The 21,365-nt window shown below is 37.8% G+C and overlaps 2 protein-coding genes across 5 annotated transcripts in view; both read left to right on the top strand.

The window, feature by feature from the left end:
* Positions 1–1,380: 1,380 nt before the first annotated feature.
* Positions 1,381–21,365, top strand: part of LOC108372461 (uncharacterized) — a 26,982-nt gene continuing 6,997 nt past the window's right edge. The window contains exons 1-7 of one of the 4 annotated variants that reach the window (XM_017628154.1): positions 1,381–5,152; positions 7,749–9,396; positions 9,477–9,803; positions 9,867–10,213; positions 10,289–10,502; positions 11,866–12,154; positions 15,089–15,268. In XM_017628154.1, the coding sequence (XP_017483643.1) occupies positions 1,481–5,152; positions 7,749–9,396; positions 9,477–9,803; positions 9,867–10,213; positions 10,289–10,502; positions 11,866–12,154; positions 15,089–15,268 (6,677 nt within the window). In that variant the 5' untranslated portion in view covers positions 1,381–1,480. Of the gene's footprint in view, positions 5,153–7,748; positions 9,397–9,476; positions 9,804–9,866; positions 10,214–10,288; positions 10,503–11,865; positions 12,155–15,088; positions 15,300–21,365 lie in introns of those variants that run through there. The other 3 variants (XM_017628152.1, XM_017628156.1, XM_017628155.1) reach the window with 3 other exon arrangements.
* The window catches only part of LOC108372462 (uncharacterized), a 12,931-nt gene continuing 6,753 nt past the window's right edge, over positions 15,188–21,365 (top strand). Inside the window, exon 1 of the mRNA XM_017628157.1 lies at positions 15,188–15,268. Within this exon, the coding sequence (XP_017483646.1) occupies positions 15,248–15,268 (21 nt within the window). The 5' untranslated portion in view covers positions 15,188–15,247. The remainder of the gene's footprint in view (positions 15,269–21,365) is intronic.

Genomic DNA, 21,365 nt, shown 5'->3' with positions numbered 1-21,365 from the left:
TATCCTGCTACACTTTCAGACAGCCACTACTTGGGCAGCTGAATGCATACATATGTATGTATATACATACATTAGGGCGGGTCAATTTATATGGGAGATTTTTTTCCACTATGCCCGTATAGGATTCTACGTGTAAATAATTCTAAGCAATTTTGCCAAAGAAACAATTGGTATTAAATCAATTTGTGGTTTGCCAAATTGCGAAAATGAGTTTCTTTGCTTTTTCTGTAAAGTCGCAAAGGCGTTCTAAAATTTTTTTGGAGGGCGCAACAGTGAAAATTTTCGCATTTTCTTCGAAACCTTTTTCACAATTTGGCAAGCTCCAAATTGGTTCCGCAAATTTGCCTAGAGTTACACGTATAATCCTCCCATGCTATACGCGCATAGTCAAAAAAATTGACTCGTTCTAGTTAACAATTTAGAGATCGATCCTAGCCAAATTTGTAACAGTAAAGAATCTTTGAAAATCAATGTTTTCCAAACGGCAAACTGTGTTTCGCTTAAGGAAACTTCAAGGAATAATACCCAATTGTTTATCTAAGAATTTCCTAATATTAACTACTTTTTATGGAACCCCCAAAAACCCCGAAAAAATTCAATGGAGAACCGATAAAAAAAAATGTGTATTATTAAAAGGCGTAATAATAAGGAATTTATTATAAGAAGTCTCCTGAAGATAAACAGAGTTTTCCGATCGAAACATAATGACTTTCGCAGAAAACTTTGAGCGCTTTGAGCGCCCTGTATTTTTTTCTTTTAATAAAGCAATCAATATAGAAAATTACTAGGGGCTGAGAGCATTAAAATCCCGCTTTTACATTTCTGTAATAAATTTTTTAACCTGTCTAATATACATACATGTGAGCTGGTGGTGGAAGTGCGCACTACCATTGTGCAGGTCCCAGGATCTGGCCCAGTTTCCGATTAACATAAAAATCCAGACAATGGCAAACCACCGAGTGTATTTCTGCCTTGAAAAAGCTTCTCATAAAAGCCATTTGCCGATCGGAGGCGACGTAAAATGTTAAGTCCTTCCATATGTGTTTATAACATTAGGACGCGCACCAAAAATTGGAGAAGCTCGGTCAAAAACTTTGCAAAAGCATAAGCTCCAAAACCCTATACTATATTTTACGGTGCATTAAAAGTGTCAAGTTATTTTTATATATGTATTTATGTATTTTCATGCAGTTGAAAGTAGACTTGAGTTAGCGAAAGCAGAAAAATTCTGCATAACTCAAGCAAGAGTAGTAACAATAAAACGCGAACGGAAGATATTTATCAATTTATATACGTCTATGTTGCCGTAGCATGTGCCTTATTTACAGTAACAAAATTTATTGAAACATTTCTTTTTGTTTTACTTTATTTTCAGATTCGTAGTGTATGCAAATTGTGGAAGATGAACACAATTGTTTTGGAGATTCGCACTTAATCGTCAGAGTTTCTAACGGATTTTCTTTTAATCGTCCCGCTGAAAATGTCCAAGCACTCCGATAATGACAACCTACGAAATGACATTTACGAAAATCTGCCCTGCCAGGCAATGTACAATGAAGCTGTTCGCAAAATACAACAACAGAAATCTTCCCAATCGACTACCAACGACACAGTCGCCGCAGCCGTGGCTAATAATCCACTGTCACAACAACTTCTATTAAATAACATCAGCAATCAAAATGCTGCCAATTCCAATCCCAGTACAAACGCCACCAGTTTGACAAGCAACAAGCAACGCCAACAGCCTTCGCCCTTATCCCTGCAGCAACAAACTAACAACAAACACTATGCAACCAATAATATGTCCAAAGAGATGCTCTACGCTACACCGCTACGCAAATCGGATCGTTTTAAAAGCGGTGAACGCATGCGCTTTAACAGTTCCGGCGCACGCCCACATTCCGGCGGTACCAATCATGATGCTCACGATACCAAGTTGTCCAACCTAATGGAATACAAACAACTCAATTCGAAAGATTTGTCGCGTTTGTGTAGTCGTAATGGCAATGCCATACCCGTTACCGATCTCGATGACGACATGGCTTTGGATGGCTGTTCGTCTAGTGCGCTGGTCGGCGGTTCACATTACTCGAATCAGCCTGCCTCGTTGCCACCTCTGCCCAAGTCCAGTACGCCCAGTCATCAATTGGAGGACCGACGCATTCTCAATTTCTTAAAGGACACGACACAATTACAAAAAAAGCTAGAAGTTTCCGGGCGCGATTGTCCCAATGCCGGCTTCTCCAATTTGGCACGGGAAGAACACTTTGCCAATTTGATGCAACAAAATTTCCCCATTGAAACGACGCGTAGCAATGGTGGCGCTAGAGCAGATGCCAGTGAAGAGCACAGCCTTAGTACCACCGCTGATACAAGTGAGTCAGTATTAACGGAAACTGCTGATAATTTGGAAGTGCTAATGCAAAAGAAGCTTTCGCCTGACAAAGAAGTGACTGGTATTGTGTCTAGCAGTGGTTCTCAAAGTCAAACATTGACCGCGCGGCATTGTCAACCAGTGTATATACACCGCGAATGGGTGCTAAAGAAGATAGCACTATGCTTGGAGCAACGCACCGCAGGCAAGAAGAACATACCAAGTCTACTGAGCGCTAGCAATGCAGGCAAGAGCGAAGCTGTTGGAGGATTTATGGCTGCGCGTGCAAAGGCCGCTGCTATATCTAGTTCTTCTTACAACGGTTGTCTTGTGTTGGGCTCTAACGGCTCAGGGAAGACTTCCATTTGTCAAGCCATAATGAATGGCAACTCTGGCACCAAAGGCATACTAAATCGCAAATTACTCGGCTGCTATCTTATCGAATCACAGAACCCGGAATGTCATAGCCTTTCGTTATTTATACGCAAAGTGGTGCTACAAATACTAAGTCATTCATCGATTATCACCAAGGATGAATGTCAACGCGTAATTGATGAAGGTTTCTCATTTCTGCAAGAGGAGGCGCAGCAACAGGAATCGAAACTCGACGAAGCTATGAACAATATAACATTGAACGAGAACGTCGAGGATATTTTAATTGCCGAGCTGCGACGTGGAGCCAGTGATAGTGACGCTGCTGATAAACCGGAGCATTTTCAAGAACGACGCACTTCAACCAGCAACAAGAAGTCAACTAATGCATGCATTATGCGCCAAAAGTCTGAACCGACACCAGTAGATGACAATGCTGCTTCGGGCGAAGAAAAAAGATATAACAATTATGGCACACATCCGCCGGCAACAGGCAACAAAAGCAATGTGAGAGAATGCAACGAAGATAAAGACAACGATACCGAGAAAGAAAAGCGCAACGAAGCGGAAAAAGAGAAAAGTTCACCTTCGACGTCTTCGAAGTGTAGTCCAGGAAAGAAGTCTAAAATTCCAGTAAAACTCGGGCGCCCAAGCGCTGTTGCTTCGCCGGTCAAGGTGATTTCCGCCATCACTTCCAAAAACGGCATTTCTGCTATACAGCACGGAGGAGGTGAGGACATTGCTGACATGGTAAGCGAAGAACTAAAGAACGAGATAGAGGCGGCTATAAATGAGGATAATGTTGACGGAAGCAAGCGCATAGAGGAAAAGCCGATATCCGATAAAGACGACGACGAAGACGAAGACAAACCAGAGGCAGATAAGAACCTGCAAGTAGTTCTCAAAGAATCTAAACCAATGAATGAAAAAGAACACATCGATGAGGAAGATAAAGAAAATTTCGGCAACCTCATAGAATTCGAACAGCAAAGCAACAGGGACGTAGCGGATAATTACCTACATCCTAGTGGTTTATCCGTTAATATGAATACTTTACCTCCACCATTACCAAAGCCAAAAAGTTGTCGCACAGTAATCGCAGATGGATACTATGAGATGTTAATTTCAAACCCAGAAATACTGGAGTGTTTAAGCGTTGACAACATCGAGAAGAACCCAGATGAATGTTTCAAAAAGGCGCTACTATTTCCATTACTTGAGCTTACACCACCCAAAACAGCGCTGCTGCTATTGATCGACTCCATAGATGAGAACTACATAAACGAAGGCAATCTGATTACGACCTTGAAGGGTGGACGCGGTACGACGACCAACCACAAAAGTCGCAACGTCGCAGAACTGTTATCCAATCACATACATCTCTTCCCCAAATGGCTGTTCCTCGTGTGCACCACCAAAAAACAGACTAAGCAAATTACGCGTATGTTTACGGGCTTCAAGAAGATCACATTGGATGACTTGCGGAAATCACATGTTGTGAAGGATGTACAAGAGTACATCATTAATAGGTTGAACTCAGACTTTAAAGATAGTATTATGCTCACAAAGGAAATAATTGAGTCCCTACATCAATTATATATTAAATCCAATGGCTGTATACTCTATTTGGAGAAAGTATTGAATGGTATCAAGGAGAATTTCTTCAGTTTTCGCGAGATCAAATTGATACCATGCACGCTAAATGGCTTATATTTGTACATTTGTCAGAAGTCGTTTAACAAAAAGCAATACATGAAAATTCGGCCACTTCTAAATGTACTACTCGCTTCATCTGGTTATGTGGATAAGCTTTTCCTCTTTAATTGCCTACGTACACATAACTATGCCATCGATACGGACGAGTTTGAGAAACGTTTACATCTGATGAAGAACGTTGTTTCTTATGATGCCGACCAACAACGGCTGAAGATTTTCCACAACTCCTTTTCCGACTGGTTGGTCGATGTGAAGTTCGCCACCAAGAAGTTTATATGTGATGTCAACGAAGGCCACGTTATGGTATCAATGTACTACTTGCTGGTCGCCGACACACTGTGCGCCAACAATGTGCGAAAATTCGTATACCATCTCATTAAGTCGGGCGAATATCTCACCAGTCGCAATGTTAATTTAGATATAATACTCATGTTACTCGAATCGCGGCTCAATTTGAATGATGCGTTCTATACGAACCATTTGAACTGCTGCTCACAGTGTGAAAATGATTTTAAACACGACCCCAATTTTCTGCCTAAAACGCGAAGTATGATTGAGAAATTTTTGGGCAGCGATTTGACTGACGAATTTTCACAGTTTTTGTGCGACTTCTTCAAGCCAAGCTTACCAACAGATGCGAAAATACTAAAGTTGTTAATCGAGACGGGCATCAATAATGCAGAAGCACAGGTGGGTCTTATTTCTTTAAGAAAATTTGGCATTTCATATATTAACACTAACTTAGATGTATCGTTCCTAAAAACTAAAAACTCGGCACTATGTCCACTCTTTGAGAATATCAGGTTTGGCGAAGTGTTAGTCGGTAGATGAATGTAAACTTGGAAAGCTTCATTTAAAAACTGAAATGCAAATGAAGCTGCTCCTTAAAAGATATGCATTGAACGATATTTACAGCAGCGCTAATGCCAAGGCCTATGTGAATGATGTAGTACTAGGTACCATTATCTTATATTATTAACCAGTAGACCACGGGCCCAAGATGGTCTGAGGTGTCGGAGTGGCTATGTATGTATTTGTTAAAAGTGGAAATGCTCTATAATTTCGGAGGGCTAGGTATCAAAGAACCCTAGAAAATCTCTGCTGATGGAATTTATTGTAAGAATTAAAGACCTTTGGTGACTTCACTAAACATTAGGTCTAAACTCGTTTTCTTTCAAACAATATTTCTTCTCAGAGTTAAAAGATAAGGGCCCATTAGTTTATTAAAATTTAAGTATGGCCCCAGTTGCGGCCCTTTTTGTTTTTTTTTCTTTCAGTTNTTTTTTTTTCTTTCAGTTTGATATCAAATATNAAAGATAAGGGCCCATTAGTTTATTAAAATTTAAGTATGGCCCCAGTTGCGGCCCTTTTTGTTTTTTTTTCTTTCAGTTTGATATCAAAGGTAAGTATTTATATTAGTTTACGCGAGCTGGCTTAATAGGGGTGCATTCGAGAGCTCCGAGGTCGAAACATCTGGCACAGGTTTTTTTTTTATTTAGTATTTTTTCTGTTTTATTGAATATTCTTTAATTTTTATATTTGATTCTTTCAAAAAGGAAAAATATATTTTTTTAATTTCATTTTATTTTTAGAAACTTATTTTATCTTTTTTTAATGTAAAATTTTTTAATAGAAAATTTAGATTTCATTGTTTTAAAAATATTTTTTTTTTTAATTTAGTTTAATTTTTATAAACCTCTTTTATCTCTCTTCTAATTAATTTTTTTTTAGTTTTTAGATTTTATTGTTTTAAAAATATAAATAATTTTTTTTCCGTTTCCTTTTTTTTTTTTAAACTAATCTTATTTGTTTTTATTCTTTATTTAATTTTATTTTTTTTATCTATTTGATTTTTTGGTAATATATAGATTTTATTGTAATGAAAAGAAAAATATTTTTTAAAATCATTAAGTTTTTATAAACTTTTTTAATTTTCTATTATGTTTTAGATTTTTGTGTTCTAAAAATCAAAATTTTTTTAATTTTATTTTAGTTTTAGGTAGGTATTTTCTGTCTTTCGAAAAACTAATTAGCGATCTGCTTACGAATAGGTTATTCTATTTGTCTTTTGGCGGATAAGTTTTTCTAGAATTAGATGAAATTAAAAATAAATAGTTCTTTTTAAAACAACAAAAAATAAAACTTAAAACTAATTAAATTTAAAAAGAAATTAATTAGAAAACAAGGAAAAATTAAATAAAAACTAAATAAAATAAGTTTCCAAAAATTTAATGAAATTCAAAAAAAAAATATATATATACTTCTTTTTAAAGCAAAATTTAAAAATAAAAGAAGATTGAATAAAAAAGAGATAAAATAGGGTTTTAAAAGTTAAATAAAACAAAAGAAAAATATCTTTGCATTACAATTATAAAATCTTAAAATTAAATTAAAAAGAGAGAAAAAATATTACACTGCCATTGCAACCCTCGGAGCAGGGAGAGAGAAATTTAAATTTATTGCAAAAACAAAAAAAAATCATAATCATTGGTTAAAATGTGTAGTAAAGGGATTTCTTTCTTAAATTTAAAAGTTCGTTAAATGTTTTTAATGAATCATTAACTGGCTCTGAGACGAAATTTTTTCAAATGATTAAACTACTCTGAGTGCGGCAGTATAATTTTAGTATGTCTGGTGAGGATGCCACTGGTTTAGTATTTACTGCCGCCTCCGAACGGCAGATATTTTTTAGGAGAAGCATTTTCACATTTAAACGACACTCAAAAGCTTATCCATTATTCTCCTGAGAGCCGAACGCTATCAATAAGAAACATTTATATTATATCGCTATTGCTTGGGACAAAAAATTAAATCCGGAACCTACCGGATGACAGTACGCGGCTCTAACTCTCGTCCAAAGAGGTCAAAAAATAAAACCAGAGACCAGATTTTACCCTCTTAATAAGCCTATGAGAGACTGATTAGCCTTAGCTCCTAGGCCTAGGAAGGCTCACTGATTACTGTGTGTGTGTTAATATCCGAGTAACCATGCATTGTAAGTGTTATACACATGCGCATTGGAAAACGACTTTTGCTTCCTTCCAGAAACTGGAACATGACACCTATCAAAGTACTCAATTTTATAAATCGCACAGTATACACTAGTATGGCTAGATAACAGCACTTGTACATCTACCAATAATTAGAATAAATTTCCGGTCTCGCAGTGGTTGTGAAATTCAGTATTATTCTAGGTGTTCCACCTCTATTCTATCGGCGAACTCCCTATCAAACTCTTGCGTGCCAACATCTAGAGGGTATTTATGTGTTTTTTTCTTCTTTACAGAACTCTTGCGAATCATCTCTCATGTCCCCCGAACTCTCAGAAAAATCGCAAAACATAGACTTTGAACTAGCTGATTTGTTGATCTCAAGTGAGAAATCATGCATATTGGAAACACAACGGCCCACCAGCCCATCGGAAAAGAGCGAACCACATCAAGAAAGTCAAGATGAGAATGCCTCAAGCACACTTCACCAACTCTCCGATTCCAACCGCATTGAGTTGCACAAAGGCAAAGCACTCATACACATTTTAGCCAACGATGGCAATCACCAGCTGCTCGAACGTGCCCTCAACGCCTGTAAAGGGCCTATCGATCTCGAAATTGAAGACTATAATGGACAGACTGCACTGAATATTGCTGCACGTAATGGTCATTTAGACGTCGTTAAGCTATTACTAAGTTTCTCGCAACCTTGTAACGACGGCACTGGCCGAATGAAGCGTGTCGATGTCAATCACGCTGACCGCGATGGTTGGACGCCTTTACGTTCTGCTTCATGGGGTGGCCATACAGAGGTCGTAAAATTGTTGATCTCACATCCAGCGTGTAAAATTGATCTGGCTGACAAGGAGGGACGAACTGCGTTGCGCGCGGCCGCATGGAGCGGACACGAAGACATACTGAAAATACTAATAGAGTCGGGTGCCGATGTAAACTCTGTCGACAGGCAGGGTCGTACCTCTTTGATCGCGGCCTCTTATATGGGTCACTATGATATTGTTGAAATACTGCTGGAGAATGGTGCCAATGTGAACCACTTAGATTTAGATGGACGCAGTGCTCTCTGCGTGGCTGCCCTATGCGGCTCCTCAGGCTATAGTAAAGTTATATCTACATTATTGGAATATGGCGCCAACACTGATCAACTGGACAACGATGGCATGTCACCACTACTAGTGAGTTCTTTCGAAGGCAACGCCGAGGTTTGTGAGCTTTTACTAGAGAATGGCGCTGATCCCGATCTGGCGGATTTCATGGGCCGCACACCGCTCTGGGCCGCTTGCACTGCCGGGCACGCCAACGTGGTAAAGCTACTCCTCTTTTGGGGTTGCGGTATCGATTGTATGGACTCGGAAGGACGTACCGTACTTAGCATAGCTGCGGCGCAAGGAAATGTTGAGACTGTAAGACAGCTACTAGATCGCGGTTTAGACGAAACACATCGCGACAATGCCGGCTGGACACCATTGCACTATGCAGCATTCGAAGGCTTTCATGAAGTCTGTCTGCAGCTGTTGGAGTCGGGCGCCAAGATTGACGAGTGCGACAATGAGGGAAAGACTGCACTGCATCTGGCGTCGCAAGAGGGTCGAACCAAGTGCGTACAAGTGCTCCTCGAAATACATCCATCATTCGTCGATCAGAAAGCACATGATGGCAAAACAGCATTCCGACTGGCCTGCTTGGAGGGCCATCTAGAAACTCTACAGTATTTGCTGAAATTCTGTTGCGATGTAAACGCCAAGGATGCGGATTCGCGTACTACGCTCTACATATTAGCATTGGAGAATAAGCTGGATATAGTTAAGTACCTGTTGGAAGTGACCAATGTTGATGTTAATATACCAGATAGTGAAGGACGAACTGCGCTACATGTGGCCGCTTGGCAGGGACACGCTGAGATGGTTAAAATGCTTATAACAATGGGTGAGATATTTTATAATTTATTTTTAGCACATTGGTATGCATGCTTTGATAAATATTATAATTGATTTTCAAAATTTCAGGTAACGCCGATGTGAATGCTATGGACCTGGAAGCTCGAACACCACTGCACTCTTGCGCCTGGCAAGGCAACCACGATGTCATGAGTATACTGCTATACTTTGGCGCAGTGGCGGATCATGCATGCAAACAAGGCGCTACCGCTTTGGGCATATCGGCACAGGAGGGACACGAAAAGTGTGTCATTGCTTTACTGAAGTACGGTGCTAATCCGTATAAGTCAGACCATTGCGGACGTACGCCAATAAAATTGGCTGCCAAATCCAACCGGACAAACATACTAAAGATTTTTGACAACTTTACTAAGAGTGAGATATATGCAGACAAATGTATTTTATTTTTAGCATTTAATTTATTATACCTAAACCTTATTTTCTCCATCTCCCTATTAGGCGATTCCAACAATCTAGTCGAACCAGCGAAGTTCCACCAGAACATGCTGCGTTCACCCGATCAGCCACCGGCGCTACCTGCGCACCAAAGTCTCGGTATAGGTGCACCATCTTATCCGCCACACGCTTCGGCTCCCTCAATTTGCTCGGCGGCAACCACAGCTACTGTTAATAACAGCATGAATAACAATAACAACTGCATGCAAGTTCCATCAAATATGCTGAATGCATCAACTTCAACTCATAGCTCCAATAATTTCTATCAGAATACAATGCAATCGGACGCGAGCAGTTTACACAAGCGAAAAAGCGTCATCTCTAGTCAATCAACAGGCAGCAGCAATGATGTGAGTAAAATAAAAAGCACAAAGCAATATTCATTTCCATATTGGTCAATTATGTACGTTCGTTCCGCCTTGCAGCAAGCGCCGCTCACTTTCACACAGCAACTGCAACGTCAAACCAAACTCAATTCACGGAACAATCCCTTCGTGCAAAATGCGCCAATCATCAGTTCGAAGCATGGTGCAGCCTCAACATCTGCCGCCGCTTCCGGTGCAATGCAGCAACAGCAGAAAGGGCATCACTCGCAGCGGCACTCACAATTGCTGCCTGATCTCAATGAACATCACTTTGGTGAGTTTAAAGCTGTACTTTTTCCGCAGGGATTACAAAATCTGTTATATTTGAAGACTTCCGGCAAAATATTTCGGAAAAATATCTGTGGTCATAAGCAATAATCGCCTAAGTCGAAAAATCTGAATTCGAAAAAAAAACGCTTTCAAGATTTGGATGGCAAGGGTGCTAGCTAACGAGATAGGAGTTACACATACACATGGAATTCAATTATTTATTAAGTTGTTGTTTTTGTTGTAGCGGCTACAACAACCCCGCCCAGATCGGTTGATATCTCAGTCGTTGTCAAGTTCCACTAACGGCAGCCCTAGGAAGCGTGCAGCCTCTATCGGGTCGGTCCACAAGGACAAAGCCGTTAGGGTTGTCGGTATGCGAAGAGATGTTTCGAGTCATGTGGGGTCTCTCCGCATGCTGGACACTCATTTGGCACATCCTCATTCAATCTACTTAGGTAGGAGTTTAACCTGCTGCAGTAGCCAGAGCGAAGTTGGGCTATTAAAAATGCCTCCAAAAATTGAGTTTTTTATGAATAAAAATAGTTTCTTAAAGAATTTTGTGAAATAAATCCCCCCATATGACAAAACAGTTTAAACTTTAAAGATCTGAATAGCAAAATAAAAAACGTTCAACGGAATCATAATAAGTAGTGAGATTTTTGATGCTGTTTTTCAACCTTTTTCCAAAGATTGGTTTAGGAAAATATTGAATAACTGAGCCAAAACTATAGCAATTTAGACTTATGAGGTATCAGTGGAAATGTACTTTCTCAGCCTTTTTATTTCTTTGCAAAAGACCCAATTCTCATTCAAGTCCCAATTTTTTCATTTTCAAATATCAACACGTCTTAATTCTACTTGGAATGACGTTCGTTCATCTCACCTTTCTCTTTCATACCTTCAATGAGTTTAATTGTAAAGAAATAAGAAGGGTGATAAGTCTAAATCGGCTGTTTTGGCTGAGTATTTAAGATTTTCTTTTACCACTCTTTGAAAAAATTCCAAAACAACAGCATAAAAAATCTCGTTGTTATGATCCCGTTGAAAAATTTTTTAAATTGTTTAATGGAAATTTTTCGAGTTTAAACTGTTTTGCCATCTGAGGTGTTTTTTTTTCAAAAATTCTTAAGAAAACCCTTTTTTTGATTTATAATAAACTTAATTTTCGGAGGAATTTTGAAATGGGTCAAGCTCGCGTAAATCGTAATATTTTTCCGAAATATTTTAGTGCAAGTCTTAAAATATCGTAGATTTTATAATTCCAGTGGAAAAACAGTATCGATATTTTTTTTATGCATGGGGAGTGATGCAGTCTAATGTATGTATCTGCAAACTTTACATTTCTGCTTTCCTTATATGCTCTGCAGTTTCTGGCATTGGTGCCAATGAGGCTGATCTCTACGATATGGAATGCATGTCCCCACTCTATGCTACACCACCACATTCGCCCAGCAGTGAGTTAAGTTCACCCGGTCAGCTACCCTCACTAAATGCATTCGATGAAATTCCCGGCGCCTCGGGCAATGCCAGTGGCAATCACACAAACGGTTGCAGTTCAGGTGGAAAATCCGTGCTGCCAGATAACCACTTCGCACGCGATACTCATATGCGCATAATTTTGGGTAATTTAAAGGAGAGCCAACCGAGTTCGTCAAGGTAAGAAAAAACATTTTTTTTGTTTAGTTAAATTTGACATATCCATCTCTTCGCGACTTGCTCTTCTTAAAAAAAATAGATAAGATTAGAGGCTATTTGAGGGGTGTGTAAAATTCCCAACTGCGACTAAAGTTTATGAAATGAGTTCCATTTTAGATGTGCATTTATTCATGAAGTTCTAAACCTTCCTTGATACACCATGCAGCTCGTACAACAACTGCTCACAGAGCTGCCATTCACAGTGTCGTAGATAAGCTATATTTCAAGAGAGTATTTCCGGACGTATAATTTCTTACCGAGTCGATGTTATTTGACCAACGGGATCATGCGATTTGGCATCTTTATAACTTTTTGAGGCGCACTAACTCTCGGAAAAAGCTAAAACCTTGGAGCACCTCAAAACTAACTTTTGAAAATTATGGACGAGGACCAACAAATACCAAAGGTGTTTGAAACTTTTCTCAAAAGATCAACGCCTTAAGACTTGCACGAATTCCCGAAATGCATTCTTCGTTATAGACTTTCATGATGGGTCAAGTGGATTTGGTATTCATACTTTAATGGAATAAATGCTTAATTCCAAACAAAATAATAAAATTACCAATTTTGATTAGAAAATATCAAAACGGCAACGCTGTTCACAACCACACATTGTAATACCGATGTGTTTAATATTTTAAGCTACTTGCAGAAAAAAAGTGGGCTTGAGGGATTTACAAAATATTTGTATCGTTTATAGGTTTGGCCCGATATCAAGAAACTTCGACGATTGCCTCTCTCCCTTGCGAAGCTACGCCAGTTTTTTATCGCGAGTGCGGACAGGTTCTTCTGTACTTGGTCATTTCATTTTGTTCGTGGGCGCCCTTATTTTCCTTGGTCAGCCATGAGAGTAGAGTCGAAATATCTTTTCGCCGAACCATCATCTAGGGTGGCCAGATATTATAGTGACATAATCAGTACAGTTGGGATCAAAAATTAGTACAGAGTCAATATATACAACCAAATAACAGCGCATTAATTTAACAAAAAATAACTAATAGACTTTTAAATACATATAGTATTATCAATATAAAAATTCATTACTTTAAAACAAATCAAAGGTATTACGTATGTATGTACAGCTGTGCTCAGGAAAATAGTAGTAAAATGTATTGACAGGTTTTGAAAATTTTTTCTTTCCTTACTTAATTTAAATTTTTTATAAAAATATACCACCACCTCACATAAGATTTATTTATGGCGAAACCAGCTACCCCTGTAAATCCTGTAAAACCTGCAAGTCGTGATTGCAAATCGGGTTGGGTTGAATCCAAACAGTCTGTTATTTTGCGAAATCCTAGGAAACGAAACAAGTGCAAGCTGATACCTTTTTAATAATGGTTCCAGTTTAATTAATTAATGCTAACACGTATGAGTTGTCAAAAACCATTGTTCTGAACATGTAAACCTCAATTACAATGTCAATTACACCAATTTACAAAAGCATTTATTAAATGTAAAAATCAGTACAAAATCAGTACAAACTCAAAAAATCAGTAGATTTTGCGTACTGATTTCGGGCTCTTAAAAATGAGTACAACAGAAAAAATTCAGCACATGTACTGATTAAATCAGCGCATCTGGCCACCCTACCATCATCATATCCAAGCGCAAAGGTATTTTTATGCGTTTAACTATGTCTTGCACAGTTCGTTATTTACATCTTATTCGGTACCCATCGACTACGTGAACACGACCACAGATCTTGCTTAGAATAGTTCTATGGAGTACCCCATAGCTTGCGCATTTTTGTTCGACATCGTCAAAGTTTTCGGGCCAAATAAAAACGAAGGGCATGGTGAGGGATTTATAGTGCCCAAAGTAGCGCCTGTTGTGAAAAGGTATTATGGGCACGGAATATCGTCACCTTCGGTACTGATTTTAAAATGGCCGGGAGAAGCGGTATCAGGAAGGTCTTTCAAAATTTTGAAGTCGAGACGGGACCAAAATCCTTTTTTGAAAGTCCCGATAAGACGCGGAATCTCCGGAAATTTACGAAATCTTCTTTAAAAACGTTGTATGAAAAGGCACTTTTTAATGTTTTATTGAGACGAAAAGCAAATCAAAACCAAATAATCGTAAGATGCTAGATCTTTCATTATTATTATTATTTTTTTTTTAATTAGTTTGAAAACATGTGTGTACACTTTTTTAGTGAAAGATTTCGTGACCCACGGTACAATTCTTAAAAAAGCATCCGGATGTGCGGATCGGGATTGAATGTTTAATCCCGAGCCCATCTCTAGTGGGCATGTTCACTTATAACTACGGTCACCATCCGTTATTTATTTCAGAGGATAGTCCTTTTTCTCGTGATGTGGGCTTTGGCTTTATTTATTTTAAGAGAAGCTTTGGATTACGTTGTCTTATTTTTGGACAAGGCAGTGCAGTGGCAGAGAAAGTTCTCGATGCTCTTTATCTTCTCCTCGTACCTCAAACTGCGGTAGAAAACATTAGAGGGGAAGCTAGTACGCGCTCCATTGAACAGTTTGCGTTGATAAAATCAACCTCTGAACTAAAGTAGAGATGATCTGATCCATAGCAGAATTGAACGACTATATATTAGTTCCCTTCCGGATCGATGCTGTTTCCATCATTCATCCTTTAATTGTTACATTCGAAGGGGTGCTGTTGCACTTTAGATTTTAAATCGAAGCCTTCCGACTAGGCGATGATGGAGTATCCTATTACAGGAAAGAAACCTTCCTTTTATCTTTTTATGAGTAAGGAAAACTTCTTTTAATTTCTAAAACATGGTCACCGTACTTATAACAGAAAACGGGTGTCTTAAAGTCGTATACCAAAGTATATGTATATTTACATAAATAGTAATAGTAAATAGTAATTTCAATGTTATTATTTTAGAAATTCTTCACTAATAAATATATTTTACAGCAAAAGCAAACGCAGCGGAATTACAACAAATCCTGCGATGCGGCTAATACGCAGCCGCTTCGATTCAGCCGCACAGCTAATACGGCGCACCAACAATATGCTCTCATCCAACAGCAATCAGGGATCATCAAGCATTGGTGTGAAATCGGGCACGTTTCAATGGCGCAAGGAAAGTCAGATGTAAATTATATAAAATGCGCGAATATTTAAACAAAACTGAAATAAAAATACATACATAAATACATAGTAATATAGTTGCACGAAGAAATCATTTAAATGATCATAGAAAGTGCATACGAACTAAGGATCAACTATTTTTTGGTTGCACACTCAAACTTACGTAAATATACATACATACATACAGACATACATGCATAGATATAACTAAATTTAAAAGAAATTAGTTATAAATCCATACATACATACGTATGTACATCGTCTTTAGTTAATTATAAGCGATTACGACTACGATTTTATTTGTGATAATTAAATATTTAATTTGATGTTTAATTGTAATTTATTTGTTTTGTATGTTTATGCTTTTATGTTATAACTTTTAACTATGCAATTACATAATTCGTAGCATAAGTCATTATTAAATTAAATACATAGATACATAAAAATACAAAGTACTTGCATATAGAAGTTCATATACTTACAGTTCATTCGAAACTTAAATTCAGATGTCTTAGCGGCAGTGAGATTAGTAAACTATTGGTAAATTTAGAACGTATTAATTAAACATAATTTACTATTATATATTTCAATTAATTTCAACTTACATCTGTAGCAATATTTGAATGAGTACATTGCAAAAAAGAAGAAATAAAGTAGTAAAGTTGCACGCAAGAAATTATAAGTTTTAGATGTATTAAAATGAAAACACAAGGAAATTTGTTGCAAAAACCAAAGCGAATGAGATTTTCGAAAATATCTACATACATACATACTTCATGAAGTTATTTAAGAATAAAAAAGTAAATGAACGAATAAAATGAGTTTAATGAAGTAATGAATTTAGGAGCGTACAAAAACACAGTTGAATTTCTCGTTTGAAGCAATATTTACACGTACATACATATGTTCATATATTAATTTAAATAAATATGTATTTAACTAAATACATGATATGTATTTTATGCGGATTTTACTAAAAAAATACAAAATAAGTGCTTTGAAATTGGCATCACTTGCTGTTAAATTAGGCCGCCAAACAAATAAGAAGGCGGCCTTAATTCACGAGTGCAAAATTCCATCCCCCTAAACATATACCTCTTCAGGAATCGATAAACATTTTTTTTATTTTTTACGTTAGTTTTTATACCTGAGCGCACTTGTGCACAAGGGTATTATAACTTTGTTCACATAACGGTTGTTTGTAACAGGCAAAACGAATCGGGATAGATATAGACAAATGTATACATAAATGATCAGGATGAAAAGAGAAATCGATTAAGCGGTGACTGTCTNATAGACAAATGTATACATAAATGATCAGAATGAAAAGAGAAATCGATTAAGCGGTGACTGTCTGTCCGTCCGTCCGTCCGTCCGTCTGTGCACACGATAACTTGAGTAAAAATTAAGATATCTTAAAGAAACTTGGTACGCGTACTTCTTTCTGGCGTAGGACGGATGGTATTGAAAATGGGCAAAATCGGACAATAACCACGCCCACATCCCTATAACGGTAATTTTTAGAAATACAAAAACTGCGATATTTTAGTAATTACTGAAGATTATTCACTCAAAATTGATATTTACAATACTTTTAAGAGGAAAAATAAGAATATTATAAATTTTTGAAAAATGGGCGTAGCCACGCCCACTTATGGTTACATGTGTATGTCTTGGCAACCGCTGCACCGATTTCTTCCACACTTAGCACGGTTATTGGTCTTGGTACAGGATACCAAATGGCCGAAAATGTTTAAAATCGGACAATAACCACGCCCACATCCCATGTAACGGTAATTTGGAGAAATACGAAATCTTTGATAAATCAGTAAATATTAAAGCTACTTTATTCAAAATTGACTCTTGTAACAACTCTTTACCAAGAAATACGTTTATGATAAAATTTTGTAAAATAGGCGTGGCACCACTCACTTATGATCACATATATGTATCTCGGTAACCGTTCTACCAATTTGTACCAAACTCGGTATGGTTATTGCGCCTGCCACATAAAAGCAAAACGTTGAAAATTATTGACATCGGACTAAAATTGCGGCTTTTCATATAACGGTAAACTTTAGAAATGCTTGGAACTTCAATATTTCGAAATCTAAGGACGCTAATTTACTCAAAATTGATACACCCCGGCTTACCATGTAGCGGTTGCTTTCGGAAAGGTGAAAAACATATATTTAAAATTTGCGCCGAGTATTTAATGTTCGGCTCCACCCGAACTTAGACTTTCTTACTTGTTTGTTTTTAATATTTCTCAATATCTCGAGGCGTAGTGACCTTGAAAATATCAGATATAACCTCAAAATTCAAGTATTAGCCACACATCTACATATATTCAGGTTCAAAAATTAGCCGATATCTCGAGAAGTTATGAACGTAGAATTCTCTGCTATGACACATTTTGTTTGCTAAAAATATGACAATAAATATTATTACGGAGATAAAATCAAATACATTTTTTCTAAGAAATAATCAACTTTCAAAGTGAAATTACGGACTTTTTCTCGTTTCTTTTAAATTTTTTCGGAATATCTAAAAAGTTAAGAGCCCGATCGAAAAAACCACTTTCTTATTATATTCAGCGGGCTCGAAAGCATATTATACGATCTTATAAAACTTAAATTTGCTGAGGGATTTCACGTGCGCACGGATTGAAAAACGAGTAGCTTTAAGTAAAATTAAAATGGACTTCAGGGCGCCCTCTAAATTTTATTATTTTTTTAAAACCAAGATATGTACTTTCGTTTTTTAGGAAAAGGAACACAAATTTGCGTGAGTACTGAATAATGTGAAAAAGAGGGATTTCTATAGGGACCACTATCTCATAAAGTAACTTGGGGTATGTCGAAAAAAGCTCGATGCAAAAAAATGTAAGTCAACAAATGTATTTTGTGGTTGAAAGAATTTTATATATACATACTAGTAGTAGATATAAAAGAAACGCCTTATTTCCACCAGTGTTGTCTACATTTCCTTTGTTTTTGTTCTTTTGCATACTAGTCAGTATTGAAATTGGAGGGATATCCACTTATGGCTTAAAGTCTTGATCAATGAAACGCAAATATCGACAGCTAGATGGATTTTTAGAGAGCCAGGTTATGTCAAAGAACTTTTTCTAGACCATCATTCATCACTTTTCCCGATAAATTCAAAAACATGAAATTTTTTGCTCTGCCCGGTAACAATCTAAATAGACGACGACCTAATCCAATTCATAACAGTGAAAAATCAACTTCATAATAAAGTTCAATTTTTTGTTGCTACAGTTACTAAATTCTCCCCCTCCATGATTTTGACCCATAAGACCGCACGATATGGAGCTACCATTATCAAACAAAAATTGAATCCTTCTCTTGAAAAATTTAGACATACATTTTAAAAATAATGAGCAGTGTAACCTGATGTGTTAAATTACTTGTTTTTTATTGGTCGGAACAATTGCAGCAACTCTCCTGTAGTTCGACTTTCATCTGACCATATTCTGCATAAGAGTTTATGCATGCACCTTGTCAATTCCTCGCCAGTAGGGTGGAAAAGTTTTGCCTCCATAATTTAAGTACATTCTGGAAATCAGTCACTAGGTCGCCAATGTTTAAAAGTTCGCCTTGATCTTAAAACCTTCCGCAAGTCAGCTAAATAACTCCAGTAAAATTTTCAGGCGTTTTTCCTGACGGCCAGCATTTGAAGCCCTTCGGGCTCAGGTATTTCGGCCTCCCTCTTCTGTTCCCTTTGTGGGACCGTACCCTGTGTGGCACCTGATTGCCGCGTGGTCCTGTTGGCGGCATCTTTTACCTGTATAGGTTTTCCACACTCCTCATCGCACTACTTTTTGTTTGGGACTCGCTGAAATCCGACTACTTCTTCGGCGGCGGTACCTAATTAACCGGAAATGCTCGCATATGTCGCTTTGTTGAAGAGTGCTCTTTGAGAGCAGGTGTGAGAGTCAAGTAGCGAATGCATTGGCCGTCTGTTGTGATTGCAGCTTTTCGACGTTAAGTTTTCCTTGAATTTTTTGAAATTTTTTTCTGCATAGAAGTGGGTGCTTATCTTGGCTGCAACAGGATAGTGGTCCGAGTCGATGTTTGGACCTCGAAGTGTTCATACGTCTAGAACAGAGATGGGCAAAGTGGCTCCCAGGAGCCTTTTGCACTTAAGAGCCGGCTTGGCACATTTAGGTGGTAGATGAGGGGTAACATCAATGCACTGCGACCCTCATTACTAATATATGATGCTTTTAATGTATTTTGTACACCCTTTTACCCTGAGAACTGATTTTGCTCTTGGGTAAGCACTTGCTGGCTCTTTGACGGCTTTAAGAGCCAAAAATCTGTCCATCCTTGGTCTAGAACTCTGGAGGCGTACCTTCCGTTTATCACAACATGATCGATTTCTCGATCTGGAGATAGCCACGTATCTTTATGGAACTTTTTATGCTTAAACCAAGTACTGCATATTTCGGGCCCCGTCGAAGTTGATCAGGCTCAGTCCGTTGGCGGACGTTTCGTCGTAGATTCTGCGTTTTCCGGCAGTGGGGTCGAAATTCCCCTCTTTTCCCACCTGGACATTGAAATCGTGAACCACGACTTTGATGTCGTTACGGAAGTAGCGCTCGTATGTGCACTCATAGCTGAGATCTTTGAATTTCTCATCCTTCTCTTCCGTCGGGTCGTGGGCGCCAATGACTTAGATGTTGCAGAGCCTTGCTTTGATTCAGATTGTGTCTAGACGTCGGGTGAACGAAAGTAGTCGCTGATAGAGTCTCTTTCCCACCGCATATCCAACACCGAATTAACGTTTCTGTACATGGCAGAGTAGACGTCGCAGAGCCCCACACGGTCTTTCCCTTGCCCCATCCTTGCGGTGATGTCTGCATGTGTCTTCACTAGGACAGCCGCGACAGTCTCATGCGAGACATTCTTGTCTTTTTCATTGGTAAACGTTTTTACGAAAACTTATTACTGGGATAACTCCATAACTTTTACCTGATAATGATATTGAATAAATATGAATTGGTGTAGTGGACAGCAGTGCGAGCTACCATTCCACAGGGCTTGGGTTCAACCCGACATTAAAAAATAAAAAAACAAAAGTGTTTTTCTAATAGCGGTCGCCCCCTCAGGAAGCAAAGACAATCCACCGAGTGTATTTCTGCTATGAAAAACAGCTTCTCATAAAAATACAATCGTCGCTCGGAGTCGGCGTGAAACCCTTCCCTTCCCTTTATCGGAGGAGAAGCTCGGCCAAACAATAAAATTTTGTATGTCTAAGCTCCAATCTACATATTATATTAAATAAAAATGCCGAAAGGTAAAATAATTAGGAAAAGCGCAATGCATATTAATCATTCAGCAATGACAGTGACACACTAAAACGGGAGTTATGTAAACTTTCTCACGCCAACTGGTTCACGCCAAACAATGCTTTTTTGATCTCTACTTTTATTTTCAAGCGTCTTTCATCAGCGTCACCTAATACAATCGCAATATGCAAATTTTACAGCAGGTTACGTTTGCATAATTCTGCATCAACATGTAAGTATGTATTATGTACGTATGTAGCTTTTGTAGATAGGAAATGATTCGTTTTTGTCAAATTAAATTTATACCAAATAGTTGATGACCAGGGAACGGATTTTTAGGACCTAAAAACCTATAAAAAAAGGCAAAATAAAATAGCGAAAAAGGCAGAAAAATGCACTAGATATTGCAAAAAAGGCAAAAAAAGGCAAAACCAAATAGCGAAAAAGGCACTAGGTATTGCAAAAAAGGCAAAACAAAATAGCGAAAAAGGCAGAAAAAGGCACTAGGTATTGCAAAAAAAGCAAAATAAGGCAATAAAAAAAGACAGAAAATTCGTAGAACAATCAAAAATTACATTTATTTTAGAAATGTTTATATTACAAGTAAAAATAGAAAATAGATTTGTACTTCGAATCTTTGACTATTTTATCCTTTCGAGTTTCTAACTCATAAAACTTTAATCTGTATAGTTGTAGTAACATTGAACCACAAGATGCATTTTGAAGGTTTCTGGCTTGAATGTACTAAATGTGCGCTCGACGTAAGTTGATACTTGTGGAGCCCAA

Source organism: Rhagoletis zephyria, unplaced genomic scaffold (genome assembly GCF_001687245.7).
Source record: "Rhagoletis zephyria isolate East Lansing unplaced genomic scaffold, Rhagoletis_zephyria_1.1 Rzeph_scaffold_05778, whole genome shotgun sequence".
Taxonomy (NCBI): domain Eukaryota; kingdom Metazoa; phylum Arthropoda; class Insecta; order Diptera; family Tephritidae; genus Rhagoletis; species Rhagoletis zephyria.
This window is presented reverse-complemented; position numbering and strand designations above follow the sequence as displayed.